Source organism: Aspergillus pseudotamarii, assembly GCF_009193445.1.
Source record: "Aspergillus pseudotamarii strain CBS 117625 unplaced genomic scaffold BDV38scaffold_2, whole genome shotgun sequence".
NCBI lineage: Eukaryota > Fungi > Ascomycota > Eurotiomycetes > Eurotiales > Aspergillaceae > Aspergillus > Aspergillus pseudotamarii.
Window position 1 is genome coordinate 906,890 of NW_022475016.1, and position 23,219 is coordinate 930,108.

General features: G+C 48.3%; 8 protein-coding genes across 8 annotated transcripts; 5 read left to right on the top strand and 3 right to left on the bottom strand.

Moving 5' to 3' along the window:
- Positions 1-71: 71 nt before the first annotated feature.
- Positions 72-4,697, bottom strand: BDV38DRAFT_292034 (ABC-2 type transporter-domain-containing protein; the record flags this gene model as incomplete). Its single annotated transcript, XM_032061904.1, has 5 exons — positions 72-697; positions 777-940; positions 1,011-4,387; positions 4,424-4,460; positions 4,494-4,697. 5 exons carry the CDS (start codon positions 4,695-4,697, stop codon positions 316-318), a joined length of 4,164 nt encoding a protein of 1,387 aa, XP_031919479.1. The 3' UTR covers positions 72-315.
- Positions 4,698-5,259: 562 nt separating this feature from the next.
- On the top strand, positions 5,260-7,125 carry BDV38DRAFT_233663 (Zn(II)2Cys6 transcription factor domain-containing protein). Its single transcript, XM_032053151.1, has one exon. It carries the CDS (start codon positions 5,398-5,400, stop codon positions 6,784-6,786), a length of 1,389 nt encoding a protein of 462 aa, XP_031919480.1. The 5' UTR covers positions 5,260-5,397; the 3' UTR covers positions 6,787-7,125.
- Positions 7,126-8,252: 1,127 nt separating this feature from the next.
- Positions 8,253-10,773, top strand: BDV38DRAFT_67108 (RNA exonuclease). Its single transcript, XM_032063742.1, has one exon. It carries the CDS (start codon positions 8,388-8,390, stop codon positions 10,605-10,607), a length of 2,220 nt encoding a protein of 739 aa, XP_031919481.1. The 5' UTR covers positions 8,253-8,387; the 3' UTR covers positions 10,608-10,773.
- BDV38DRAFT_67112 (uncharacterized protein) lies at positions 10,774-12,796 on the bottom strand. Its single transcript, XM_032063743.1, has 2 exons — positions 12,459-12,796; positions 10,774-12,389 (listed from the first exon to the last, which is right to left on the bottom strand). The coding sequence occupies exons 1-2, from the start codon at positions 12,737-12,739 to the stop codon at positions 10,940-10,942; spliced, it is 1,731 nt and encodes a 576-aa protein (XP_031919482.1). The 5' UTR covers positions 12,740-12,796; the 3' UTR covers positions 10,774-10,939.
- A 387-nt stretch (positions 12,797-13,183) lies between these two features.
- Positions 13,184-14,596, top strand: BDV38DRAFT_233666 (threonine aldolase GLY1). Its single transcript, XM_032053152.1, has 3 exons — positions 13,184-13,366; positions 13,426-14,379; positions 14,446-14,596. The coding sequence occupies exons 1-3, from the start codon at positions 13,195-13,197 to the stop codon at positions 14,550-14,552; spliced, it is 1,233 nt and encodes a 410-aa protein (XP_031919483.1). The 5' UTR covers positions 13,184-13,194; the 3' UTR covers positions 14,553-14,596.
- Positions 14,597-15,237: 641 nt separating this feature from the next.
- On the bottom strand, positions 15,238-15,877 carry BDV38DRAFT_267332 (translationally-controlled tumor protein; the record flags this gene model as incomplete). The annotated part of the gene is made up of 4 exons (XM_032056568.1): positions 15,238-15,428; positions 15,526-15,648; positions 15,701-15,809; positions 15,863-15,877. 4 exons carry the CDS (start codon positions 15,875-15,877, stop codon positions 15,238-15,240), a joined length of 438 nt encoding a protein of 145 aa, XP_031919484.1.
- Positions 15,878-16,234: 357 nt separating this feature from the next.
- On the top strand, positions 16,235-17,375 carry BDV38DRAFT_67132 (arylamine N-acetyltransferase family protein). The gene is made up of 2 exons (XM_032063744.1): positions 16,235-16,616; positions 16,668-17,375. Exons 1-2 carry the CDS (start codon positions 16,246-16,248, stop codon positions 17,215-17,217), a joined length of 921 nt encoding a protein of 306 aa, XP_031919485.1. The 5' UTR covers positions 16,235-16,245; the 3' UTR covers positions 17,218-17,375.
- Positions 17,376-18,127: 752 nt separating this feature from the next.
- BDV38DRAFT_67151 (serine/threonine-protein kinase) lies at positions 18,128-21,829 on the top strand. The gene is made up of 4 exons (XM_032063745.1): positions 18,128-18,208; positions 18,290-19,343; positions 19,406-19,806; positions 19,856-21,829. The coding sequence occupies exons 2-4, from the start codon at positions 18,456-18,458 to the stop codon at positions 21,600-21,602; spliced, it is 3,036 nt and encodes a 1,011-aa protein (XP_031919486.1). The 5' UTR covers positions 18,128-18,208; positions 18,290-18,455; the 3' UTR covers positions 21,603-21,829.
- Positions 21,830-23,219: the final 1,390 nt, after the last annotated feature.

Consider the following 23,219-nt stretch of genomic DNA (forward strand, 5'->3'; position numbering starts at 1 on the left):
GTACCACCCATGACGAGCAAGAATTTGACAATTATTTAAAGATCGAGATTGATCACACAAAGATTAGTTCTACAATGCATTGTACCGCATAGTTTTAGTATAGCCGACAACAAGCCAAAACTTGACACAAGAATACTTCCTTTGGTATGGCCCTTTCCACCCCCATTGTGAAGAAATTAATGATGATAATTGTTAGGTAATAGTCCTCACCACCCTTTTTTGGAACTGGTCCCAGATTAATCCACTGATGAAACATCCACTGGCGATAGGTCCTAGTAGACTATTGATAATTTTCGTTCTGACCATCTGTCTATTCTAAGACTCGGCCTTCTTGGTAGCCTTAGTCCGGAGTTTCATCATGAGGAACACTAGTCCATAGATACCAACCACAAACACCACGACAATACCGGCATTTCTCCAGCCTAGATACTTTTCTGCGAGGTTCAGTGTGCGAAGGTAATCTCCACCCTCAGTATATTGGCACACGTGACAAGCTGCAGTGGCCTGTGGATTGAGGAGGTTCGCAGCCATCCCTATGCTGCTGCGTTGATACACATCGAGGTACTCACCGCAGGTTTGATTGGGAGCCGGATCAAATACGGCCAATTCATGTGGTGTACAATGAACGGGCTTATCCCATGTGGTAAATACGAGCAGGGAACTCATCAGGTAGTTGAAGGGGTCGATATAGTACATCCTATGTTTTAAAGGCCATTATTAGATCACTGCTCAACTATGGTGGGTCACCATACAACATAAAAGAGCAGATGGCTTACCAGTATCTCCAGAATGGCTCGATTTGGCTGTATGGGATCATAACACCGCAGAACGAGACTAGAGTTGTGATCACGAGAGGGTTGACAAGGGATGCAAATACGGCATTGGGGGTATAAGCGGCGATCATCTGCCCAATTGCCGTGTAGAGGCACTCGTATATTGCCTGAGACACTGTTAGCTCATGTCTAAATAAAGGGTTGGGCATCGTTGGAAGATAGACTGGAGGATTTTACCACAACAAAAAACACACTGCCAGCGTGATATGGTGAGGTAGGAAGGCCGACAGTGAAGTACCAGCAGACATAATACAGCAATGCACAAATAAGCAAGTAGGGGAACTCGGAGACTATAAGGCCTGTGACAAAAGGAGCCCAGTGATACATTTTGCTCTTCTTCTCGCGTGCCTCAAAGATATCCCGACGGTCAATGAAAAGAGGTTGGAGTTGGGAAATGACGCCTGGCGCCACAAAAATAAAATTAAACACAGTAAAGAGATTCTGCTGCAGGTCTGTAAGTGAGTCTCCAATCATCCAGAAAGTAAAGCCGTTTAACAGCGCTAGACTTATATGCATGGCGAACTTGTTGTTGAGGTATTCGGTGTTGCGGAAGAGTGAGATATTCATGCGATGCGTCACAAGCTTAGTTTGTGTCCACAGTGAAGCCGCAAACTCATACTGGTCATCATTGACTGTTGTGGTTCGGTCAAGAGCCTCTGCAACCATGTTATCCAGTTCTTCGGAGAGCTGTCTATGTTCTGGTGACTGTAACCAGATCTGATTCCAATCTTGACCCTCGCCGTTCTCTGAAACAACATCTATCATGTGCTCAGCGGGATTAGCCTCAGGCGGGCAAGGGGATCCATAACGACCGAAGTATTCCTTCACGGTGCTCGCATTCTGGCCAATAGCTCCGAAATATACCGTTTTGCCGCCTGCAGTCAACAACAGTAGCTTATCAAATTGCGTAAATAATTGAGCTGATGGTTGATGTATAGTCACCAAGACAGCTTGCCCAGCTTCTGCAAGTTTGCGAAGAAAACGAACAGTATTATAGGCAGACTGACCATCTAATCCTGACGTGGGCTCATCAAGGAAGATTAGAATACTTGGTTTGGCTACCAATTCAACAGCAATAGTAAGCCGCTTGCGTTGTTCCACTGAGAGACCAGTTCCTGGGGAACCAATAAGCGTATGTTCAAGGTCATTCAGCTCTAGCAAGTCGACGATTGTATCGACATATCGCAATTTTTCTTCAGTGGGTATATCGCGAGACTGGCGTAGGAGAGCTGAGAACTCAAGGGCCTCACGGACAGTCGCTAAAGGTTCGTGGATATCTAACTGTTCAACATAACCGGCTGAACGTTGGAATGAGATCGGAAGAGGCCGTCCATCAACTAGAATGGACCCGTGGATAGTACCTGAAGTTTTACGTTGTGCGAGAACGTCAAGTAGTGTCGTCTTGCCAGCACCAGATGTGCCCATTAGAGCCCCAAGCATACCCGGTTTGACATAACCTTGAACGTTATCAAGAAGGATGCGATCACCGTCAGGGGTTTTAACAGTATATGTCAAATCTTTCCAGGTAAAGATGGCTTTATTACGGAGAAGATTATTGTCAGTAATTTCTGTTGATGTATCAGACCTGGAGTTGACAGTGGACTTGCTATCTCGCGCTTCCTCATCTCCAGACTGCAAAAGATGCCTCGATCTGTGCTGTTGCTCACGAGGAATAAGGAGCCTGCGGCTACTTTCTCCAAGCAATTTCCACCTAGAGGTAAAGACAATGGTGAGACCAACATAGAGCACCCACCAGGCGCAAATAATGCCGACGTTGCGCCATATGTGGTCATGGCTGAATGACATGGCTGCGAGATAATCATCGCCTGTAAGGCTCGCTGCACCGGGTGCTGCGCCAACAACACCAGAACACGATTGGCCACCTTCCCCATCAATGTAGTAGCCGAGGCCACTGGGAATAAGGTTGGGGCCATAACACGGTATGTTCTGGTCGTGAAATTCATTTCCAAGAAGAGCTTCGAAAGCATATGCCATGGGGTTAATCCAAAAGATCCACACAAACCACGGATGCATCAGGGGCTTGATAATCATGTATCCCATGTAAACAAATAACGCTACAATCGAAAGGCCGGAGACCTTTGTCGCAGCGTCAAAGGTAGGAAATGCGGCGCCAACGAGTCGGAAAAAGGCCGTCATGGACATCGCAGTGACAAAGTTAGTGAACAAGTAAGTGAAAAAGGCCCCAGCCGAGGTCTTCAGACCAACCATGAAATACAGAACAAGACCAAAATGTGTTACTTGGAATAGAAGTATAGGAAAGTCTGCGACTATTTGGGCAATACAAATAGCCGCTGGGTGGTACAGGGCAAAGGAGCGGTGCTTTGCTAAAACAGGTCTGCCAGTGAATGAGTCGGTAACCTCTGATAGAGCTATAAGAGCGTTGTATAGAATAGAGAAGAACAAAGCACCACCCTTTAGGAAAAGGCCGGTCGAATTGTTGGGAGCAGAATAGAACAGAGAGCCACCGAGCAGAGCTTGAATGAGTGTAGCGCCCTGTTTCATAAATAGTGTCTCCTTATCGCCTCGTTTCAGCTGGTACTCTCTGCAGATGGCGGCCTTGACCTGGGTGATGAAATCAGCAGTGACAGGAGACTTCTTGGATGCGCCCCTGTGCTTCTCACGAGACACCATTTCCTTAAAGACAGTTGTGTTTTCAGCGGCTTCCTTGCTATTTGGGTAGATTTGGCACTCTTCCAGCATTCTCATTTTGACTTCCGATCGCTCGTATGCAGCGAGGATCTCATCGGCGGTATGTGCGAACTTGTCTTCATATCCAGGGGCAATACGGCGCTCGGTAGGAACTGTTACGCCCGTCAGGAAATCTCCTTGGTTAGAACCTGGGTCCCGCATAAAACCCAGGCCCTCCATGAATGGGACCGCGTCTTTCCGCAGTCCGTAGAATATTTGCTTGCCCTCATCGAGAACAAGGACCTTATCGAAATGCTCATAGATGCCGTTACCTGCCTGATAGAGTGTGACCAGAGTAGTAAGGCCGAGGACATCGGTCATTACTCTGATTGCCTTAATCCACTCGAGTGCTGTACTAGCATCGAGACCTCTGGTGGAGTTATCCCAGCAGAATACACTCGCACGAGTAGTTAGGCATTCAAGAATAGACACCCGTTTCCGCTCACCTCCTGAGACCCCTCTGATGAAAGCGTCTCCGACCTTTGTTCGTTTGGTATGAGATATTCCGACAGATCGAAGAAGAAAATCTTTATAGAACAGAACATATTCTTCATGAGTTGTGATTCCAGGTGGCAGTTGATAGGGAACCTTCATGCGAGTGGCGAAGTTGATGGTATCTTCGACAGTTAAGGTAGGAAAGAAAATTTCCTCCTCTGAGTTCATGATGATATGGCCCCGGTACTGTTTGGCTTCCACGGCGGACATATTACCATAGCTGACATCTCCAGTGACTTCCTCGTAACCTCGTCGATTGTTGGCAAGGACGCTCAGCAATGTCGTGCAGCCAGCCCCGGGGCGTCCCAGCACGAGCAGCATCTCTCCTGGCTTAACACATCCGTATGAGTCTTGAATGATTGTCTTCAGTTGAGCATCATTGCTACCCCCGTGGAAGGGGAAAAGTTGGGAGACAACGTTTTCCTTGAATGCAGCATTACCGCCAACGCCTTTGACAGTGAGGTTTTGCCAGGCGACGCCCAGCTTTCGTGGCTTCTCTCCGCCGGCTTCGTCTCGTTCTCTCATTTTGTGCAGCTCTGGTGCCATGTGCCAGGTCGACTGGACATGTTGAATGGATTCCTTTTCTGTCTCATCCTCGGTATCTTTTGATTCGCTCGCGATGGTACGCCTTGTGTCGCTAGTTGGTGAACTGGGGTTCATTTCGAAGATTGAGAAAATGTGATTAGAGAAACGGGGTTTGGTGGTGCGAAAGAGACTTAACGCGGCTGGGAGGCTTGATAGATGTATGTGTATCTATATATACACCAACCAAATGAACATAGCTCATCAATCGCCTAGCCTACGCTTCATTACTAGTTCTAGATCTCATTGCGTGCACTGTCGTAGCCTGGCTACCTGGTTATACAATATGGGAAACCCTCCTGAGTCGGAAGGTAAACGAAACAGTGCCCGATTTCTTATCATGAACCCTCCGGATAAGTGAGTAAAGACGACTTTCTCAGTTCTATGTAACCAATGGCCAAGTCAGTCTCATACCCCATCGGCTGCTGTCCCGAGCTTAAGCTAGGGATATACCCAGAACTGTACATGGCTGAACGGAATGATTATTAAACATCAGATATCACACCAGTATGGATTTGTGGCGTTGGAATCATGGGTCACAGTGGATGGCTCTAACTTAATTTCAATTCTATGAATACCAGGCACTAAGTAATGGGTCGGACACTTTCTGATTTATAAGCTTCACAATAGGCTTGGGCCTTTTAACTACTGGTTTCAAAAACCCTCCGCGGAGCATTAAACGCGCTCCTTCCCCCGGCGTCGGCCCTCCCGGCGTCTCTTCTCCATCCGCGCCATCTTGACAACCCTCGGCATCGCGAGCCCTCCGTATTAGCGTAGTATGGCTCTCGACCACATTCATCCATCCCAGACGCGCTTTTCCTGTGAGCTCTGCAGGAGGCAAAAAGCAAAATGCCAACGCATACGACGAAACGATCCGAAATGCGCACGTTGTACGATTCTTCGTGTAGAATGTACTCCCGGGCAACAGAGGAAAGTCGGCAGACCGAAACAAAGGGCAGATTCCAGCAAAGGTGTTTCTACGATTCCAGGTTCTGAGTCCAGCTCAATCATCAAACAACCTTTGCACCGACGGCTCAATCGACAGAAGCAGCAGATTGCGCGAAACACTCTAGGCACAACTCGAGATTTGCCACCTTTCATGAATGGTCCAACACCAATGCTGATAACAGCGGCGCCCAATACATTCATTCCGCCACCGGCTTGGCCAACAGTTGGAATAGTTCAAATGCACCAGAACACGCCTACATGGAACTTTACAAACATTATAAATGATGACTTTCCCTTGGCTAACTTCGACTCGACCTTCGGCTTCGCAACTGCACATGCTCCCTCACTCGACAAGGCCGCTAACGAAATCCCCTACGCCTCGGCGACCCCTGTGATACCAGGACTCGAAGGAGCAGGAGACAACATCGAGACTTCAGAGACTCTAGCCACGCTTTCTAAGATCAACCTCGAATTGCACGTTCGTGTCGCGGCTGCCGAAATAAACAAAACGATCCTAGACTTTAATAGCCTTATCTACCAAAATAGCCCATTGTTTATCGACAAATACACACTAGCTGTGTTCACACTCAAGGCATCACAAGACTTTGTGCAGATACTGATGCAGCTTCTTAACAGCAGGCAATGCCATGAGCTACCGTCTACCTCGCAGAAGCCAGGCAGCCTCTACCCGGAGTCGATGACGCTGCAATTGCAACCCTACTTGGATAATGTCCTCGATTCTAACCCAACCTCTTCTCCACCCTACTTCTCTGCAGCATTGCAGCCAATGTTAGCTCCACTCTCTTTGACCATCATAAGCATCTTCACGCAGCTGATTTCGGTCTACGGGTTATTTCTTGAGCACTTCTCTACGCGCATCGAGCGGTTCTCCACTGATCCCATCGCCCCTATCCCAGGTATTATGTTTGGAGGGTTACCCCTAGATACCCCATGCATGCAGGGCATGCTCTTCTTCAACGGCGTCATTCATCTCCTGGAAACCATGGAGTGGGCACTAGGCATCAGCGAGCGTGAAGATGGCACAGTGGGCTTGCTGTCAGATCGACAGGTCGAGATACTTTGGCGTGAGCTAGATGGGGGACTTGCCATCACGCCTGGTGGTGGCACCATGCGGCCCGCTGATGTGAGGAAGCTGCTTGGGAAAATGGCCATGATACTGAATCGACTTTCTGTGGTACATCAACCGCAACATGTATAATCCTGCGGCACAGTAGCCATCAGGACGTTTAAATGCCTTATTCGTAAGCGTCATTTGGAGCAGGATTGATTCCATCGGCACGTCTATACGCCATTTGTGCATTTTAGCATTCCTGACTTGAGATATGGTGATTAATAAACACACCACTTGGCTCGCCAATTGATTACTAGAGGTTTGATTACTGATCAAGTTTTCTACGAACGCTTCATGGCCCGTCCGGCCTTAGTAAATTAAGAGGCAATCAATCAATCAATCCAATGTAGATAGCCATGATGTAACTAGCCAAAGTTAATAACCTATAGGCCAATGGATACCTATTCTGAAATTTGCGGACTCGGGATGTTCAGTAATCTCTCGAATTAGGGTTAGCGTGATGTAGAGTGGGTGAGTGGGTACCGGATGCCTAACCGACGGGGAGACAACCCCCAAGAGGAACACAGTGTTTGGCGCAGGTCCAGCACTTCCGCCCTCAGCGTCTTTATATTATCCTTCTGCTAATTGTGCTTCTAGTAATCGTACTGCTTCCTAGGTAGTCACGGAGATCAACCTTAATCTTCCAAAACCTTTACGCGTCCTCTTACAAGTACTTCAGATATATAGACCTCGTGTGTCTTAGTAGGCAGTACTCTGTAGTAAGACCCAATATTGATAAATTAATCCTCCCGGGGTATCTCACTATACCCATTACAATGGCACCCACCTATCCAATGTTCAAGGGCATATCCTTAAGAGAACCCACCAATTATTATTACCAAGACTGGCGGGTCTGTCGTTATGATTGTTATTAAATGGTTGATTATTAGGCTACGATTTGCTTTCTGTAATGAGAGTATCTTATGTTACTGCCCCCAATGCAATGAAAGCTACAAAGGCCAGTAGAATTGACGGGGAAACTACAGCTATGTAATTACAGGATCTTAACCAGATTGCAACGTTTACTATACGCGGATATATCGGGCTATTAAGATACTTCTGAGTTCGTCGAAACTTACTGGTTTACAAGTGCAAGTTACTTTAGTTTATCTTTTGTATTTATATGTATTCCTCTGCTACTGAGTTGATAAAATAATACTACTATAAAACTGAAAAGTAGAATATACTTAGATTGATAGCTTTGAGGAAAACGCCAATCAGCATAGTAATCAATCCTACGCAAGTCGGAGTCTATATTCGAAACAGACTGAAGGACATGACTGAAAAGCAGGCTGTGGAGATAGCTAAGTAGTATACTGGTGTCCATATCAAGGGGGTTGTCTAAAAGAATATGTCGTTCATTGACTTTCTTTATGAGTACAAGTACTATCTGGTCGATTAAACACATACTACAAAGTCTACAATGCATAACTGCATGATTTCTATGTCTGAGTCATCAATGCATATCAATATACTATCAGCACGTGATGCAAAAAGTCGATTGATAAATCCGATCCGGGAGTTTATCAAGCTTTAAAAAGACCGATCATAGTCCGGGCCATTATTTGGCCAAGGTAATCCAAAACTTTACCAAAAGGAACGACATCGTTGATTAGAGCTTCTGCATAATTGGCCTGCTCGCAACGAACATTGAAAATCGATATCCCTTCCCCGCTAGCGGTCACAACATGGCCGGGATGAAGAAGCGCAAGCGCACGGAGACCGGTTACTCAGACGACGAACCCCCGGTCAATGACACGTCAAATGCCAGTAATGGCTTCGGCGTAGCGCAAACATTGTCTCTCCTACGTGGCTCCAAGCCTTCCGAGGAAAGTGAACTTCCTACAGCTATGCAGTCGGAAAATACAACAAAGGACAAGGTCGATACACCGGCACAGAGACCCTCGAAGAAGAAGCGGGTGGACGGAGAGAAGACGAAATATCCAGTTCTTACCTACGTCGATGGGCGACTACAATCCTCTATTCGGATCGCAGACTTGCAGAGCCTCTTGCTTTACTGTTTCGCGGACGGCATCGCACCGCAGTGGATTTCCATCAAGCACTCCGGCCATGTTAGGAAGGTCGTAGCATTGATGGTGCCGGGTCTAGAGATTGGCATGTTTGATGGGACAGTTCCGTTGCAACCACCTGCGGAGGATGTGTCAGGCTCGCAAACGAATCAGAATGACACTGCAGGTGCAGAGGGGCAAGAAGAGGATCCTAAAACGGCCGAGTTTAATCGTTGGAAGCAAGGGCTGCCTCTCGAAGACCGATCTCATCGGTTTAACCCGCGCCCGTTGTCGCGCGATGAACTTCCAGATTCATTACAGCCGCTGGCAGACATGTTTCCTCATGTTTGGCCGGTTAGAGCTCCCGGGGATTCGAAGTATAACAAAGTTCATTCGCCGCTCCAAGCAATTTTGTTGTCCGCTCTTCCCAAGAACAAGGAGGATAATCAAAAGAAGGGCCCCAAACAGGCACGGATGGATAAGAGTTTCGTTCCCAAGCGGACTCCGATAACGGCATTCATCAGTTCCCTCGAGGATCTCCGTGAAAACGAGTATGCTCTGCATCCGGCACTCTTCACAACAGACAATGAGAAGTCTGATTTGATGCAAAGCCGCAAACGAGCCGGCCAGGATGCTGGGGCCGGGTGGGTCGATACCCATGTCACAAACTTGGAGGAAGGTGATGTTCCCGAGACTGAGGTCCAACAGGGAAGCATGACAGCAGGGCGTACTGTACTAGCCCTCGATTGTGAGATGTGCATAACGGAAGGCGGAAAATCCGAGCTCACGCGTATAAGCTTGGTCGGCTGGGACGGCGAAGTCGTACTAGATGAGCTCGTGAAGCCGCAGTTACCGGTCATTGACTACCTTACCCGGTTTTCAGGGATTACTAAAGAAATGTTGGATCCTGTCACGACTACCCTGACCGATATCCAGCAGAAACTCCTCACTATCCTAACTCCGCACACTATACTGGTCGGCCATTCACTGAATTCGGATTTAAACGCTCTCAAACTCACTCACCCTTTTATTGTCGACACCACATTCATTTATCCACACCCTCGTGGGCCACCTCTTAAGTGTAGCCTGAAGTGGCTTACTCAGAAGTATCTCGGAAAGGAAATTCAAAAGGGCCAGACTGGTCATGACTCCATCGAAGATGCTCGCGCCGTGCTTGAGCTGGTGAAACAAAAGTGTGAGAAGGGCGAGCGTTGGGGAACAAGTGATGCCCAGAATGAAAGCATTTTCAAGCGTCTGGCACGTTCTACACGGTCAGGCAAATCAAACCCGACAGGGGAGGGCCGTACTGGAGCCGTGGTTGACTGGGGAAGCCCCGAGCGTGGATTTGGATCGCAGGCGACCGTCGCAATCGGGTGCAGCGATGACGAGGATGTTGTGAAAGGAATATCATCCGCTGTAAACGGAGATGACAGCAACGCTTCAGTTCCAGGTGGAGGAGTAGATTTTACCTGGGCACGGATGCGAGAGCTGGAAATGTATCGAGGCTGGTGCAATCGTATGCCAGACCCCAATAACGCTAATGAGTCCACGACACTTGTACCTCCCCCCGAAGAAACCACGCCGACTGGCCCTCCTACGTCCGCACCTTCGGAGACTCCCGAGAAGAGTCTCGTCGATACAGTATCTCGTACAGTCTCTCATATCCAACGTGTCTATGAGTCTCTTCCACCGTGTACTTTGTTTATTGTGTACTCGGGTACTGGCGACCCGCGCGAGGTCAGCCGGCTACAGGCCATGCACAAGCGCTTCCGGGAAGAGTACAATGCTAAGAAGCCATGGGACGAACTGACCGTCAAATGGACAGATACTGAGGAACAAGCCCTGAAGAGGGCTTGTGAGAGAGCTCGAGAAGGCTGTGGTTTCATGTGTGTGAAATAGATATTGGTTTGAATATATTGTGGGCTATTGATCTAGCGTGGATATCCTTGTATAACATGAAGTTGAGAAGATACAAACAATTAAAGAAAATAATTTTTTGAATAGTATTGAGATATCCAGATCCCAGGAAGACCAATCTAACCCGGCCACTGCTCCACTGCTCCGTGTACTCGTGAAGAACCGACTTTTTTTTTTATACACCATCACATAATCCCGGAGTTCAAAAGTTCAAGACAAAAGGGAAAACAGCGAGTGAACGACTAAGACGGAAATGGTTAGAAGGAAGTAAATAAATGAATAATACATGAATAGAATATCAGTCTAGCTTTGAATCAGCGGGCCTCCGTTTCCATGGCCTCTTCACGCTGCATGGCTAAGCGTGCCATAATATCGCGGGCGGCAACCTGTGCCTTTCGTTTCTCTTGCGCTTCACGCTGATTCCCATCATCAGTATGAGCACCATTTGTCTTTCCAGGCGGGTTTTCCTTCCCTGACCCTGTCTCTTGATCAAAAGACACTGAATCTTCTGGGCCATGCGGGGTTTCCTTTTGACTACCCGCCGATGTATGTGTCTGGTCTTGCTCAGAGAAACTATTATTAGGACCGGTTGAATGTCGGGTTGGCGGCCGCGACCGACTGCGCAAGCTTCGGGGACGACCCGGGCGTGTTTCAGTTCCATTTTGGCGTTGGCTGGGACTGGTGCTGGAGGGTGCATTCTCTTTTTGACCATTGCTACTGACGTTGGGGTTTTGCTCACTTAAAGGTGTTGGCCTCGGGGTCTGAGTCTGGAAAAGATCCGGCTTTGTAGCCTGGCTTATGGATTTGCGTGGCCGCCCTGGCCTTCTTTTATCCGACTCCCCGCTGGGTGGTGGCTTCTCGGAAGCCTGAGACATACGGGGGCGTTTGGACATAGTCTGTTGCTCTACGCTGGGGTGGATTTCGGGAGTCCCCCATTGAGGACTTTGATGTCTTGCTGGATTGATTTCCACTCGGATATTCGAAGACCCTGGCGCTGTTGGCTCGCGCGGTGTGTCCATCATTGCGTCCATCTCGGGCCCCTTTAATGGGATCTTGACTGGGGGCATATGTGGGTCTTCCAGAGAGAAGTCAATGCTATCTTCCTCATCGCCATCATCGAATGAGTCGGCGATTGCTTGTGTGCGGCCGCTGGGCCAGGAGTCCGGCCATGGCCGCTTCCTGCCTGCTTGGAGCAATCCCGGGCTGCGGACTTCTGGGAGTGGGCCGGGTAAAGATAGGGTTGAGGGTTGCTGTTGCTGTTGATGTCTTGCGTTCTGTTCTTCCACGTAACGGTTTTTGAGCTTCAATGCCTCAATCTCTAGTTTTAGCTTTTCGATCTCTTCTGACTTGGCTTTCAGTTCCTTTAGGACTGTCGTGATCATGTTGAAGTCATTGTCCATGGTGTTTCCTAGATCGGGGAGGCGTCCGGGGTTATTCAGTTCGATACGGAGCGCTGTGAATGCGCCTTTCAGCTCGGACATGGTGTCGTGTAGGTTGCTCACGGAACTTGAGATATGATCGAGGCTCAGTCCATGGTGTTGAATTTGCTGCTCCACGGATGTAGCAGTGTAATGGTCCATCTCGGATGAACCGACTGGTACTAAAGCTCCGGGCTGGATAGACGTCCGATCTCGTCTGGTCGATTCCTTCTGAGGCGGGTGGATCAGGCGCTCGAGTAGTCCATCTTTGAACACAGGTTCTACCGTGCGCATGGACACGATTTCCCTAAATGAGACCTTCGATAGCTTCCAGAAGACATTAGGGCTTGGCATCGTTAGTCTCCATGCATGCGCCGGTGATCTCTCTTGTTCATTCGGTGTTACTCCGACTTACCCATTATCGAGCGAGCACAACACGCCTAGCTTCTGCTGGCAGAGCTTGCAGGAGATCTCTTGCAGGATGCGTCCGCGGAGTATACTCAGGTCTGATGATTGCGGTACTTGTTTCTTTTCGGGCGAGATTGAGATGCGGTGGAGTTCGACGCTCAGCCATCCTGCTGCGACGGAATAAGAGTTGGAAAGCTTGGCCCATTCATTCTCCAGAGCGGCCAGGGAGCTCGAACAGCGCAAACACTGGCACAGGATGGCCGGACGGGCCAATTTCGATAAATCCATGGCGAAAAGGGATCCCAAAACCCACAAAATGGCGTCCGATGTGCCGTACGCCACCTGCAAAAGGGTTGGAGGGACTATGCGAGGACGTTGAAAGCCTCTCCCACGCTGCAAAAGTCCAGAGGGATCTCGACTGCTGACTCAGCCACAACCGGGGACACGTCGGCGGGTCAGCTATTCCTGTTCGGGTTATCGATAAGAACCACACGCGTTTCAAAGTGTCGTCATTCTAAAACGCTTATTACTCCATTGAATTTTAATTACCCCGGCATGTTGTCCGACTTGGTATTCGTTTTACCGTATGGTGTTCGTACGCGGTATTTCTTCCGACCGTCCCCGCATGCATGCACTGGTGTCTCGGAATGCCTCCAATTCGGTAACAGGTAGTACCGACCAAGTCATTGTCGCGCCCCTCCTTCATTGTACGCTTTGTGGATTGTCAGCGGGAACCGGACTTGATGAGGCCATTCTTTCGCTCGCTCCTTCGGCCACCACCTTTGCTTCGGTCGGCATCATCTGTTCAAAGGGTCGCATACGGTCAAAGATTCATTATGGCGAGCTTATCGACAGCTTCAAATAACAAGGCCAACACCTGGCAAGGTGCTGGGGCGGCGGAGTTTGACCTGAGGAGTAAGATTATGTCAATTATATATCTTTGACAAATATGCTAAAATATAGCGAACAAAAAGGCGACACAATGACCAAACCGACCATGTCAATGCTCGAAGCCATCACTCAAACAACACTCCTTGACGATGTCTTCTGTGAGGACCCGGTAACAAACGACCTCCAGGCCTATGTAGCCCAACGCACCAACCATGAAGATGCCTTGCTCGTGATGTCCGGAACAATGGGTAACCAGGTTGCCATTCGAACTCACCTCGTGCAGCCGCCTTATTCTGTGATATGTGATCGCCGATCTCATATCGTCTGCCACGAGGCGGGTGGGGTCAGCTCGTTGACCGGTGCGACGGTCCAACCCATCGATCCCAAGAACGGTAGCCATCTCACCCTGGAGGATATCCAGAAATATGCGGTGCTTGACGACGATATCCACCACTGTCCCACGAAGCTGATCAGTTTGGAAAACACCTTAGACGGCAGGGTTTTGCCGCTCACGGAGGCTCGTAGGATTACAGAATGGGCGCATGCAAACGGGATCAAGGTGCATTTGGACGGGGCGAGGCTCTGGGAAGCGGTGGTGTCCGGGGCCGGTAGCTTACCGGAGTACGCTAGTTTGTTTGACAGCGTGAGCTTGTGTTTCTCCAAGGGACTTGGGGCGCCTATTGGTAGTATTATTGTTGGATCCAGGGAGTTTATTAAGAAGGCTAGGTGGTTCCGCAAAGCTATTGGAGGTGGTGTCCGACAAGCAGGGGTACTCGCTGCCGCAGCCCGGGTGGCTCTCGACGAGACCTTTGGCACAGGCCCCCATGGTCAGGGAGGGAAGCTCCGGGAAACGCATACTAAAGCAAAGAAAGTCGCGGATATATGGCAAAACCTCGGCGGCAAGCTGTCACAGCCAGTAGAGACTAACATGGTGTGGCTGGACCTTGACGCAGCCGGGCTGGGACCCAATGACTTGGGGGAAATAGGGAAGGAAAAGGGGCTGAAGCTGTTGGGCAATCGGATTGTCATTCACTACCGTACGTACCCCTCATTCTACGGGTTGCTTAGGATTATCCTTGCAGCGGACACTGACTCAATCCCAGAGGTATCGGAGGAGGCCATTGAGCGTCTGGGCGAGGTGTTTGGTTTGGCTATGAGTGGGAACTACCAACGTAGCACGGATCAAAGCTTACCGTACGGTAGCAGGTAAAAACCCTAAGAATGTCCAAATGTAATGATCTCAACGGGTAGTACACGAGTGAATAGTACTAATATAGCTCATTTCCTCCTGTGGGCATCCACTCCTTTTAGAGGGGGGATTATGTGATTAGTAATCACACTCCGATCTAACTACAGCAGTTGCTTCGAGCTACTCGAGTTATTGCAAATAATTTGTCGAAAAGCTGTGAAGAAGGTATAGGATTACGATAAACATGACTTGGAAGGGCATAATTAACAGCTTATTTTTTTCGGTCTCATTCCTTTAACAGGGTAATGAAGGATATATATATTAATAAAGATTGGGATTGTGATTACTGTAACTTCACAATATTAAACAATCATCGACTCCCCGACTCAAGATCCGCTCGTTCTCCAGACTCCAACAGTAGCATCATTTGATAGGATGACTGTGCCCTTTCTTCTACCTGAAAGAGTATTAGGCTACATGCGGTGGATAAAGAAAGCATGTACTCGTCTCCTAGTATAACAACATAGAGGACAACTTAATATCGTCCTTCTTTGCGATAAACCATGCTGCATGGCTCGACTATCATTTTAAGTTGAGTTTTCTAACTAGTCATTCAACGGTGAATAGCAAATCTGGACGGAGCATACATGCAGCTACTAGTAGTCGCGCAACCATCTCATACTGGGCACTTTTCGCCAATCATCTTTCAATGATCAACTACATTCAGCCCATCCTTCCAGAAGGTAAAAAATGGAGTCACGCCATCGGAGCGGTAGTTGAGAAGAGCAACCATAGCCTCTCCGTTCATATTCATTCCAGTGTAAAATTCAAATGTTCTGAAATTGGCGACGATTTTTTTTCGCATACTGGGAGAAGCCTTGTTCAAACGCGTGGACCCTGTCAGGGTTTGTGTCTTTAAGATGTCTCTTGATAGACTGCACGTAGTCTGTGGCGCTGTTAGTAATTCGCAGCAGCACTGATAATGTGGACATACTCTTTAAATGCATTAAATACGACTTTTTGTCGAAGGTGGTTGGTTGTAGACGAAACGTATGCACGAGATTATTGACAATGCGGATGTTATCTTCCAGCGCCTCCTCCTGTTCAGTGCCAATCTCTAGATACTGCGTTAAATGTCTCTTTCTAAGGATATAAAGATGAATACGCACCAGTGTCTCCGGTCACTTGTATAAGTACGCAGTTTACTTCATAGACAATATCGTCGACTACTTTTATAGGGAATGAGTCCGAAAACATCTCGTCATTGGAGATGACATCCTCCACGGTATTGGTTAGTGAGTCTCATAGAGTCGAACCTGGGTTAAACTTACAATAAAGAGGCTCATGATGAAAAAAGCGTAGAGAGTTTCGGTGGAGTGAACAACGGGGATTCGGGAAGAATATTGTACGGTGGTCTGCAAAACAGAGCATGTACTGTCCAAGAGCTTAAGAAGAAGAATAAAAAACTGCGGGGGCATACTGGGATCTGAGGCCTTGTTGCCCCTCCACTCAAATCAGCAAGATCGACGCTCCGATCGGATAGTACTATCCAATTAGGGCAGACTCTCTATCTCCATAGTATCCATCAGGGATAGTAGCTCGGCAACAACTAGATCGCATTGACTCATTCATAAACCCCAGCTACCTTGCCTCTTTCTGCAACACAGAAATGACTACCTGTTCCATTTAATTTTTGATTTTATAGAGAATAAGTATGACATCCATTAGTTCAGCGCTCACAGTCGAACAGGTTGACGCCTACTTCGAGCGCATCCAATTACCGAAAGCATACCGTCGCGATCAGCATCCCGCATTGGATCTCTCTTTCTTGTCCAGGCTTCAAGGCTATCATGTTACAGCAATCCCTTATGAAAACTTATCCCTTCATTATGCTAAGGACGTGAAGGTTTCACTGGATGTAGCAGAGCTACACAAAAAGCTTGTCCTTAGACGTCGCGGTGGTTACTGTATGGAAAACAATATATTGTTCCACCATGTCCTTCTGTTTCTAGGATTTGAGGGCTACCTCGCCGGTGCACGGCTCTTTCGAGTTGGAGACGGGAAATCAGCGGGCTGGTCCGGCTGGTGAGTTCTTGAAATTTACCTGTGTTTGGGTATATATTGATAAGGTTCAAGGGAGCATTCTGTGAATATCGTCACCCTCGACCAGCAAAAATACCTGGTCGACGTGGGATATGGAGGGAATGGTCCTAGATCTCCTTTACCATTGGTCAAGGGATCTATTCATAAGAATATTGGAACCCAGACTATGCGGCTGGTGTACGAACCTCTACCCGGGTCTCGCCAACGCCAGTGGATTTATCAGACCCGCAACGCGGAAGACCAGCCGTGGATACATAACTATACTTTCACAGAAATAGAATTCTTCCAGCGTGATTTCGAAGTAATGAGTTTCTTCACAAGTTGCCACTCAGACTGCTTCCTCACGACACATTTGTTGGTGGTTAAGTATCTTCGTGAAGGAGATGAGGTCTACGGGAAGATTGTCTTGGATGATGACAAAGTCAAGAAGAATCAAGGTGGGAAGAACGTGCTGGTCCAAATGTGCATGACCGAGAGGGAACGAGTTAAGGCTTTGAAGGATCAGTTTGGGATTGAGCTGACCGAGGAAGAACAAAAAGGGATCCAAGGAAGGATGTCGGCACTGGCGATTCGCGATTGTTGAAAGATAGTCACATAGAGATATAGGTATTATATGAAGATAGGTTCAGAATGTCATCTATTTCAATAGAGTATAATCCTTGAGGACATACTGATTTCCAACTCCTATAGCAACTTACTAAGCAAAGAGTAGCAGTTAACTATGCAAATAGAAAGGATAAGACCTAAGTTTTCCACAGATGTAATCGATATGTGAGAGTGAATCATATCTCGGGTTGATAGATCCAAAATCCCCACTTCGGCATCCACGGTTGGTTCCCGTCCAATATCCCCACCATGCGTCTCTATTGGCTGGAAGTGCTCTGTCCGCCTCAGGCAGCTGAGGCCTTGGTGCCTGGGCAGCGACTTCTTGATGCCTGGGGCCTCTTCCGCTCTTCAAATAAATTGCGGGATATTCACTTCAGCCTCACTGCTTGTTTCGAGGACGACGACCCTACCAAGACAGCTTTCTGTCGCGTCCCTGTTGCCGGATCGCCCCATTAAACTAAGACCATTGTCGCAGCCACGCTCTGGATTGTGCAGTGGATGGTGGATGGGGACTTCGTCAACTGTGTAAGTTTTCGAGTCCTGTCGCTCCTCGTTGATCAAGAGCTCCCGACTAATGCTATCAACTGTTTCACAGACATAGCCCTTGCCCTCCTTTTGATCCAAAGCCCGAACTTCCATTTGTCATTCCTTTGTTTAATGAACCCGGCCCATAACATCGTGTGCGAGCTTGCTTGTGGTTGACTATTTGGCCGGCAAGGTCGGGGTCTCCCTACCTACGAATTTACCTTCCCATTACCCGTTGTCATCGAGGTACTACGCGTTATAGGAATATAATATTACCTCAAAAGCTTGGTGGATTTTTCTGGTGCCTTTTTGGCTCAGTACAGGCAACTCCTAGTCCTAGTATCAAGTCCGTGCACATAGTTTAACCTCCCCCAGTGGAAAGCTAGGGGGTCCATTGAAGCGCACCTGTTATTGGTGTTCATTTTTCGTTGGTTTTGCATAAGGTAAGGAAGCTCCAGGTTCTTCCAATAGCCAAGACTATCTCATGCAACATTATGAGCTATGAAAAACTGACTCTCCAATAGGTTCATGGAATGGAGCCGTGTTAATGATTGTATTAGTTCTGCGAACATCTTTTCATATTCACGCATCAACACATATACCTGAAATTATCAACTTTGTGACAGTAGTTCTCTCTTCTTTTGCAGCGTCAGGCGACTTCTCGCCGGACTTTACCACCTCCCACACCAAATGGAAGCGACCCAAGAGTCCACCCAGCCATGCACGGACCCCCGCCGCATGGGCTACAACAACTCTGGTCTCCATGAGCAGGACGTGTCGGACATAATATGTATCTTGCACCCCAGTTCGCCTGCTGCCCACCATGCGGTGGCCGCCTCTGCCGGTTCTGCGCCCCAACATATCCTTCAGCGAGATGAGCTAGCGTTCGAAACTTCAGCAGCGTTGGACATTGGGCTTAGGCTGTCTTCGAAAGTGCACGATCTGAATACTGGCTTTTGCTTCGGACGCAACAGAGCTCGTTGCGATCTTCTCCTTGCCCGTGACCAAAATTCGAAACGCATCTCAAACCAGCACTTCCGCATCTACCTCACCGAAGACGGAATCATTATGCTCGAGGACATTTCCACCAATGGCACCATTGTAGACAACTGCCGTCTTCGCAAGAGCCAGAGAGAGAATAGTCGAATGCTGACCAACGGCTCTGTCATTCAAGTGATGAATGGTGACCAAACCTCAGATGAAGTTAGGTTCGTCGTCCGTATTCCGAACCGAGAAGGATTCTCTATGCAATATACGGAGAATTTGCTACGCTATTTTGAGCGGATACAGAAGCACCGGGCAGGAACCACGCAGGTCAAGCCACGCCAAACCTCTGCACAGCCTGTTTTGCAATGGACGGTTTCTAATACCTACGGAATGCATTGGACAGGCGGGCCGACGTACAATGTCACCGGTCAGATAGGAAAAGGAGCCTTTGCAACGGTATATAAGCTTGCCACAAAGCAGCATGGGGCCGTGTATGCAGCTAAGGAGCTTGACAAGCGACGTTTCATGAAGAACGGCGTCTTGGACCAGAAAGTGGATAATGAGATGAAAATTATGAAGGACCTCAAGCATGTAAGTGATAGCATCTTCCTCTATACATAGGACGATCGTTCGACTGATACTCATCTGGACAGCCTAATATTGTTCAATATATTGACCACCACGAGCATGAGCGATGGATCTACATCATCATGGAATACGTCCCCGGTGGGGAATTGTCGACATACCTGCAATCCACTGGCAAGATTGCGGAAGACATGGTCAAAACGATTTCTCGCCAGGTCTTGCACGCGCTACAGTATCTCCATAAGCGAAAGATCACACATCGGGATATCAAGCCGGATAATATCCTCATCTCCTCGCTCGATCCACTAAGAGTTAAGCTGTCAGACTTTGGGCTGTCCAAAGTAGTGCAGGAAGAGACCTTCCTCAAGACCTTCTGTGGCACATTGCTTTACTGCGCCCCTGAAGTTTACCCGGAGTACGACTCCTATCGTCGCGGTGAAGTCAGAAAAAGGCGCAGATTAGGTGATCCGTAAGTTGCCCTGTCAATATTTCTTAATCGAACGCACACTGATTGTCAGACCCCCCAAAACATCTCCGTATAGTCAATCTGTCGACATGTGGTCGCTTGGCGCGGTCCTCTACCATATTCTTGCTGGTGTCCCTCCGTATATGGGCCGGGGCGATGACAGAGGAGCTCAGATGCTACGAACGATCATGACCACCGATCCTGATATTGATATTTTGCGCAACGAAGGCGTATCAGAAGAGGGTATTGATTTTGTTACCCGACTTTTAAATCGCGACCCTCACGCCCGCCCGACAGAACGAGAATGCTTTCAGCATCCATGGATTGCTGAGGTTGAAGATGTGGATAAGTACGATGATGACGAAGTATATGCCAATGTCCGGGGTGAACTTTCAGACATCGGTGAGGATGCGGAAGAGGAGTTGGATGCATCTCAGCTTTCAATCCACGACGAACCAGAACCCGAAGATCCGGCCGAGCAAGAGGATAGCGACTTGGCGCAATCTAAGCGGCCGAGGATTGACTACCCCCCCACGGACGTTCGTTACCCATCTCTGCCCCATATTGAAAGTTTAAAAGAAGTCCAAGTTGTTGCTGATACAACACCAAAACGCCTCTTCGGCGAAATCACCCCCTCTGTGTTAGGAAGCTCGGATGCGCTGGGTGCTAAAATGGATGCGTTTGAAGGAGACAATTTCAGCATTAATGACTTCATTTCTTCAGCCGGTGAGTCGATGGTCAGCGACGGCAACAGCCTTAACTCCATCCTTTCCCTTCCGGAGGACCCTATTTGTGGATCCGCACCAAGCTTGATGGGAGCTGAGAACCTTGTTGGGCAGCTGAACATGAATTCGTGGCACCCTGGCACATCAACCAATCGTCCGCCAGTCGTCGAGATACCGGTACAACCCACTGGAGTGAAGGTGGGGGATTCTGTAGAGAAAAAGGAGACGAAGACAAAGCAGCGAACCAGCCCTGGTAACGAAACCCCTAAGCCGGCCATCTTCAGCCGACGGATTGAATTGCCCATGCCTGATACCGCCAGTGAACGTTCGAGCCCCGAGAGTATCGCACAACGTGCCCAGGACGAACGCCACGAAACCAAATCTATCCCAGGGGAGATTTTCGACATCGAGCTGGCAAATACCATCGATGCTAAGACCGGGCAGCCAATCTTAGACTATCCAGAGAGAACAGGTGGCGATGCTCCAGCCGATCCTGCGCCTACCACGAATCCCAAAATTGTACTCCAGCCAAGAAAACCTCCGACTCTCCTGGGCAAATTGACGACGCTTCCTGGGTCTATTTTCGAATTGACGATTCCTCTGGAAGATCGAATGACATCATGGGGCCGGGGTCCTCAAGCGACCGTCTGCTACCCGGACCCCATGGACACGAGAATCCCAGCATATGCGTTGGAGGTCACTTTCTGGGCCCCCGCCATTGAGTCCAAGATAAGGGCGGGTTTGGATTGGATGTCTGTACCTGGTGTTATGGCAATACTCTCAACAAAGACTCGCAAGTGCATTTGGGTGAACGATACGGAGCTGCGCCGAGGGCCGGAGGGGGATACCAGTCGGGAAGGGTTTCATTTTGGCAAGATATACACAGGGGATGTTATCACGATCTATCAGCATCGCCACAAATTTTTGAAGTTTCGATGTGAGTTTTACCATGGGGACAGTGCTTGTACCCGACCGGAGAATGAGAAGGGGTTCACCGTGCGCAAGGTCCTGGTGCCCAAAGACGCGGTTGCAAACCAGCTTCCTGCGCGGAAAGATCGCAATGAAAAGAAGTAATGGAGGGTTTGTTTCATTTTCATATAGATTATATGTATGGCGGTAATGTTTGGATAGCATTTAGGGCTTGATGGGTATTTACTTGCACATGATTCTTGTTTATCTTCTGGAGTTTGGTTGTTGGCATCTCTACGCCCGCCGTTGGGATACATCGTTATGGAGGCATGGATCGGAAAATTGGGTATATCCACGACATCACGTCAGCAGGCTTTTGAAATGGAATGAGGCAATTGAACAGAAAGTTCAAAAAAAAAAAAAAAAAAAAAAAAAAAAAAAAAAAAAAAAAAAAAAAAAAAAAAAAAGAAGAAGACGAAAAAAGCCACAGATACATCATCGCGAAAGCTTTCTCTAGGTAGAACGGACATTGGATGTGATTAGCATGAGGTTATAGTACAATATAAGTATGAACAGTGTACATTGAAGCTTTGGTTATGTTTTGGCAAACAATTCTTTATAAGGATGCAAACATAGCATATCAGTACAGGACGACAGGACATCTAACAACCTATAGGGGGACTCTCGTACGTGATTGAAGCCCCTTCGTCACCGTGTATCATTACATGTGCTTGCTAGTTTCGACGCTAAATTTGTCTCTTCGAAAGGTATACTCTACAGAGTAGATTGAACAGAGTAGTTCGTCACGTCATCTCCCGAAGCGAATGTGAGAAATTAGGGCATATTATTTCGAACCTAGCATTGCATTAGCGTCCATAATAGCCCCCCCTTAGCTTCCAATGGTAGACATACTGAGATCTTGCTAGAGAATTACTGTAGCCCTGATTTTCGTCGGTCCGGCCCCTTTCCTCCCCCAGTTTCTCTTATCTATCGCAGTGTTTTCTTGTATACAGCACATCATACGTGAGTGCCAGCAATAACCTACGATCGATCCTGAGCTTTGGTTGAACTTCAAACGGAGAGTTGATCTTGTTATTGAGAATTTGTACCAAGGCTTTTTCCGAATGGCTTCAGCAACCCTCCCTCCATCTCCAGCATTAAATATCATCCTTCACCCCGAAGCATCTTCGAGGCAGTCAATACTGTGGATAAGACCTACCTGAGCCTTATTTTAAGATAAGCGTCTATTTACCTTAGTAGACGAATTCCATAGCAGATTTTCAGAGGACACCGGAGAGAACAGAGGGCTATAGAGATTCCAATGCACGTTTCATCGAAGCACCTAGTCAACCCCCGAATCCTGGTACTGGCTTCCAGAATGCCTCCCAAAATCAGCTGTCGCTATGCCTACGTCTCAACCGAGGACCACGAACACTCGATACCCTGATTCAAGACCTCATTGCCAAGCAACTTATCCAAGGCATCCTCACCGTGAGACAGGTCGCATTCAGCAAATCCGACATTCGGATATGTGACGCCGAATCTCAGCCCGCCACATCCATCGGCGAACGTGTACAACTCCCTGCTCCAGGAACTGACGACCCTTCGCGGACTAGACAGCGGCCTCGACCGAAGCAATGGATATGTCACGATATCAGACTCTATGTGGGGCCCAAAGGCCGATGACTACTTGTATGTTTGGTTCCATCCGGGGCTTGGCATGGATATGTACTGGACTGTTTGTAACCCCAGGACCCGGATTCTGGCGGCGGAATTGTGGCT

Coding starts and splice junctions, on each gene's coding strand:
- BDV38DRAFT_233663 (XM_032053151.1), top strand. CDS start 5,398: ATGGCTCTCGACCACATTCATCCATCCCAGACGCGCTTTTCCTGTGAG.
- BDV38DRAFT_67108 (XM_032063742.1), top strand. CDS start 8,388: ATGGCCGGGATGAAGAAGCGCAAGCGCACGGAGACCGGTTACTCAGAC.
- BDV38DRAFT_67112 (XM_032063743.1), bottom strand. CDS start 12,739: ATGGATTTATCGAAATTGGCCCGTCCGGCCATCCTGTGCCAGTGTTTG. Junction 12,390..12,458: donor TTGTGCTCGCTCGATAATGG/GTAAGTCGGAGT, acceptor AACGATGCCAAG/CCCTAATGTCTTCTGGAAGC.
- BDV38DRAFT_233666 (XM_032053152.1), top strand. CDS start 13,195: ATGAGGCCATTCTTTCGCTCGCTCCTTCGGCCACCACCTTTGCTTCGG. Junction 13,367..13,425: donor GGCGGAGTTTGACCTGAGGA/GTAAGATTATGT, acceptor GCGAACAAAAAG/GCGACACAATGACCAAACCG. Junction 14,380..14,445: donor TCGGATTGTCATTCACTACC/GTACGTACCCCT, acceptor ACTCAATCCCAG/AGGTATCGGAGGAGGCCATT.
- BDV38DRAFT_67132 (XM_032063744.1), top strand. CDS start 16,246: ATGACATCCATTAGTTCAGCGCTCACAGTCGAACAGGTTGACGCCTAC. Junction 16,617..16,667: donor TCAGCGGGCTGGTCCGGCTG/GTGAGTTCTTGA, acceptor ATAAGGTTCAAG/GGAGCATTCTGTGAATATCG.
- BDV38DRAFT_67151 (XM_032063745.1), top strand. CDS start 18,456: ATGGAAGCGACCCAAGAGTCCACCCAGCCATGCACGGACCCCCGCCGC. Junction 19,344..19,405: donor TTATGAAGGACCTCAAGCAT/GTAAGTGATAGC, acceptor TCATCTGGACAG/CCTAATATTGTTCAATATAT. Junction 19,807..19,855: donor AGGCGCAGATTAGGTGATCC/GTAAGTTGCCCT, acceptor ACTGATTGTCAG/ACCCCCCAAAACATCTCCGT.